General features: G+C 33.2%; 1 protein-coding gene across 2 annotated transcripts in view; it reads right to left on the bottom strand.

Moving 5' to 3' along the window:
* The window catches only part of TFEC (transcription factor EC), an 82,131-nt gene extending 78,239 nt beyond the window's left edge, over positions 1–3,892 (bottom strand). The window contains exon 1 of one of the 2 annotated variants that reach the window (XM_005877707.2): positions 3,787–3,892. In XM_005877707.2, coding sequence (XP_005877769.1) covers positions 3,787–3,870 — 84 coding nt within the window. In that variant the 5' untranslated portion in view covers positions 3,871–3,892. The remainder of the gene's footprint in view (positions 1–3,786) is intronic. The other variant, XM_014548947.1, reaches the window with a different exon arrangement.
* Positions 3,893–4,215: the final 323 nt, after the last annotated feature.

Below are 4,215 nucleotides of genomic sequence, written 5' to 3'. Positions count from 1 at the left end.
AAGCATTCAAAAAGCTAATAAAAAATTGGGGTTTTTTTATTTGCAATAAAAACTATCAATGTTTTAAAATTTGAGACCAGAGAAAAAGTAGAGGAGGTTGATATGATTATGCGAAGAACATATAATAGTAGGTATAGTACTGATGGAATGATAAAAGTATCCATCATTCGAAAAGTGCCTTTCACATGTGAAGGGCAATAATAAGCTACAGAAAAGGAAAAGTGATTGACTAAGTGGAGAGAAACATTGGAGAGTATAACTAAAGGATGATGCCTCTTAGACTACAATTAATTAAGAAACCTAAAAGTTTACCAGAATTTAAAGTCTGATTATAAAAAAAAAATGCTGCTTACAAAACTGTTACAGACCTCAGATTGTTCAGTAGGGTCAAATCCATTTGAATTTGCACAGGATCAAAAGAAGCAAAGAGTGTAAACATCTTAGCTGCTGAAAAATTCCCTAAAGACACTTGATGAGATCATTACCTGCCAGATTTTCAACGTAGCCGGCACTGGTCTAAATTTGGGGGAGTGGGAAAAGATGTTGGAGAGAATGAGTTTTGGCAAGAGGGAGAAAAGGATATAGCAAAATATATATGAAAGTTCTGGCTCAAATTCTTATCTGGATGGAAATATATCTAAGGAAAGCTGAATGTGTTTCAGAACTTAATTTGTTCATGTGCACATGAACTTCTGTATTGGAAACATGTTCACACAATAAGAAATAAGAAAGGAACAAAGGGCGGAATGAAAGGATCTCTGGCCAGTGGAAGAAGCTAGAGAGTGAACCACACTCTGTTCTAGTATGCAGGCTGAGGAGGAGTGTTTCAGGAGAGGCAAGAGAAGATTTGAAACATTCTCACATGGTATGAATATGTAGGAGGCATGGGAATCCTTATTAAAACTCAATCTCTATTTCCTAGACTCTTTGCTTCTTTTATTTGAAATTGTTGTGTAAGAATTTTAAATTCTACTTTTGAATTCCACCTATTCTTTCATAACTGAAGAGAAAAAAAAAAGTGACAATCATTAGCCCCAACCTCTCTCTGTATCCTGAGAGCAATTACAAAATCAGAAAGAAGGGCTTTCTCTCTTTGATCAATCTATTCTTAAAACAAGTCACCTGCCGAAGCCGGTTTGGCTCAGTGGATGGAGCGTCGGCCTGCGGACTGAAAGGTCCCGGGTTCGATTCCGGTCAAGGGCATGTACCTGGGTTGCCGGCACATCCCCAGTAGGGGTGTGCAGGAGGCAGCTGATCGATTTTTCTCTCTCATCGATGTTTCTAACTCTCTGTCTCTCTCCCTTCCTTTCTGTAAAAAATCAATAAAATATATTTTTAAAAAAAAGTCACCTGAGGAAATTCCACAAACTACCTTACTACAGTGGGGCCTTGACTTACGAGTCTAATTCCTTCCGAGACCGAGCTTGTTAAGGAGCTCGTTAAGGAGCTTGTTAACTCAAATTACTCTATCAACTCAATGCAAAAAATCGGCTGAGAGACAGCTGGTATCTCGAAAAACTCGTTAGTCGGGACACTCCTAAGTCAAGTCCCCACTGTATTTCGATTTTCAATAATACTGATTCCTCCAGTTTTCCTAATGTCTAACGGAAACTACCTGTAATACATCCTCACACTATTCTATTTTTGTTGATCCGTTATCTAGGCTTTCTAAAAATGAAATTTAACAGAATCACAAAATTATCTGTCATCCTCTAGGTCTCATAGTCAAAGTAATATTTGCCAGATGTTGATATATTGCCAAACACCTCCACGCCACCCACAGATTCTGTAACTGGCTGGTAATTCACAACTCTATAAAATAAGAAATACTTCTGTACATTAGTTTCTTGTTATTCATTTTTTCTACAAGACTACTGTTAAGCTCTTCCCTCGTAGGTTATGTTTTTGAGGAAACGTGTGATTCTTTCAGCTTTGCTCATACATCCGCTCTATGCCTCACAGATTCTTCTCTCTGACCTTAATAAACATAGTCAGTAAAACCTGCACAGGAACTATATTTTGCATTATACATTTGTTTTGCTTTGCCAAATAGTAAAAAAAAAAATTTCGATCTGCTATTTGTAAACATTAACTTTCTAGATCTGTTTTCACTCCATTGCTTAATCTATTTTTTTCTTTTTACTATAAAATTAATTAAATTTACCTCCATAAAGAATCTGGCATGTCTAGCTGATTTCATATAATTTTATTTGTAAGTTGACTTATAAAGAATTGAACGATTGCATTTCCACATGTATCACATATTCATTATTTTATCAATAGCTATCATTCCCTTTGAAACATATTTCATTAGTTTGTTTGGAATTACTGGATAAGAATTTTTTTCAGTTTTTCCTTCCCTTATTTCCTTAGTATAGCTACTTAAACCACTGTTTTCAAATTTATTTTCTATGTCCACTGTGTTAATTACCATAATTTCAAAAAATTTTACTTATACGGGAAATGTACATCATATTTAAAGGCCTCATAATTTGTCTTTCTAGAACTTATAACAAACACTTGTGCCACAATCATTAAAATTAAGCTGGCTTTTAAGAAACATTTTTCAGCTTATTTCATTTTTGACATCAGATCCAAGTTTCAGTTCAACAAAATTTACTCATACATACTTCTTTGGAATGGAACTGAAAATTAAAAATGATTATAATAATAATTAAAACCAATGAAATAGAAAACATGAAAATTATATATATTCCACTTGCTTTATAGCTAAAAAAATATTTTTTAATTCTGAGGATGGATATCACAAAGTTTGGCTTCTTTAAGATAGCTTCCACCAAAATAATAAAAGATTTAGTACTAATTCAAAAGCTATTCAAAAGTATAAAACTATGTTCAGATTCATCTAAAATAGAAGTGAAGCAGGACTGACTGAATAATCTTGATAATGAACTCCATATTCTGTTTCACTTTGCTTTGTTGATACAGTCTGAGCAGGGAAGAATTGTGAAGTTTCTTTCAGTCTCTTTAAGTTTAAAGTTTCTAGTAAGCAACTTACTAATATGTTACCTGAAATGAATTAAAGATTACCTCAGGTTTATTTTTCTCAAAATGTCTATTTCCAATAAAACATTTTAAGACAATATTAAAAGTACGAAATTATTTTTCATATAAACAAATATATATAAAATACATGTGTATATACTCAAATATATAACTTTCAAGTCTCCACTCCAAGTTTCATTATTATAATAGAAACCATTACTGTAAACAATTATTGCTTTGGAATTCTTGACATCTCCTACACAAACTTTCTGGATCCAAATCTTCATTATAAACCCAAAAGAACATTTAACCCCAGGAAAATACCATATGCTAAAGTACTATCTGCTGTTATTTCTGCTATGAGCAGTAATATTTTCCTACATTTAAAAGCCAATGAAATATATATTGTTAAAATATAAACAGAAATTATCATTTACTCATAAAATAATATATAAGATGCCATAAAATGTTAAATTATGTTCCAACTTAGTAAATAATTGAGATTATCAAACTGGAAGAAGAAATTGGTTTGGTTATCATAAACTAAAACAGTGATTTCTCCATCTTGTTAACATAAGACATTGAGTTTCAGATATATCCTACCCAAATTACAGCAAACTACAGTTGACTACTCTAATATCCTGATGCCTACTGATCATGCAAAATGAAACCACAATTATAAACAATTCACACATATCAAAGTAAAATAGATATTGATTAGACTCCTTTTCAACGTTTGTTTAAAGTACAGAAGATTAACTTTCTAGTTTAGTTACCTACCAGCAATGATTGGATTCTATCACTGTTATCACTTCTACAAACAGCACCAAAGTATAACCCCTCTTCCCATAACATAAGCACCATGCCAAAGAGACAACCATAGTAAAAGAACTGATCATGATTAACTTGGAGTGGTTGAAATCCGGTTAGTGGAGGAAAGAGAAAAGAGAAGTGGCTCATTAGGGCATTTCCTGAACCTTGGTTGGGATTTCAGTTAAGGAAGAAGAAATGACACAGCAGTTTCAAGTAAGGGAAGTTCCTTTCTTTATCTAAAGTATGCTACCAAGTTGAGAAACAGCACTCCAACAAAACTACTCTAGCACAGTGCAGTGGCCACAGTAAAAGCTCTCATATACTCCATTATTGCCCCATAAGTAACATTTCTGTCCAGAATATACACAAACATTGTATGACTGTTATAAAAATGGA

Source organism: Myotis brandtii, unplaced genomic scaffold (assembly GCF_000412655.1).
Source record: "Myotis brandtii unplaced genomic scaffold, ASM41265v1 scaffold529, whole genome shotgun sequence".
Lineage (NCBI taxonomy): Eukaryota > Metazoa > Chordata > Mammalia > Chiroptera > Vespertilionidae > Myotis > Myotis brandtii.
The sequence above is the reverse complement of the archived record's forward strand: the minus strand, read 5'-3'. Positions and strand labels throughout refer to the sequence as shown.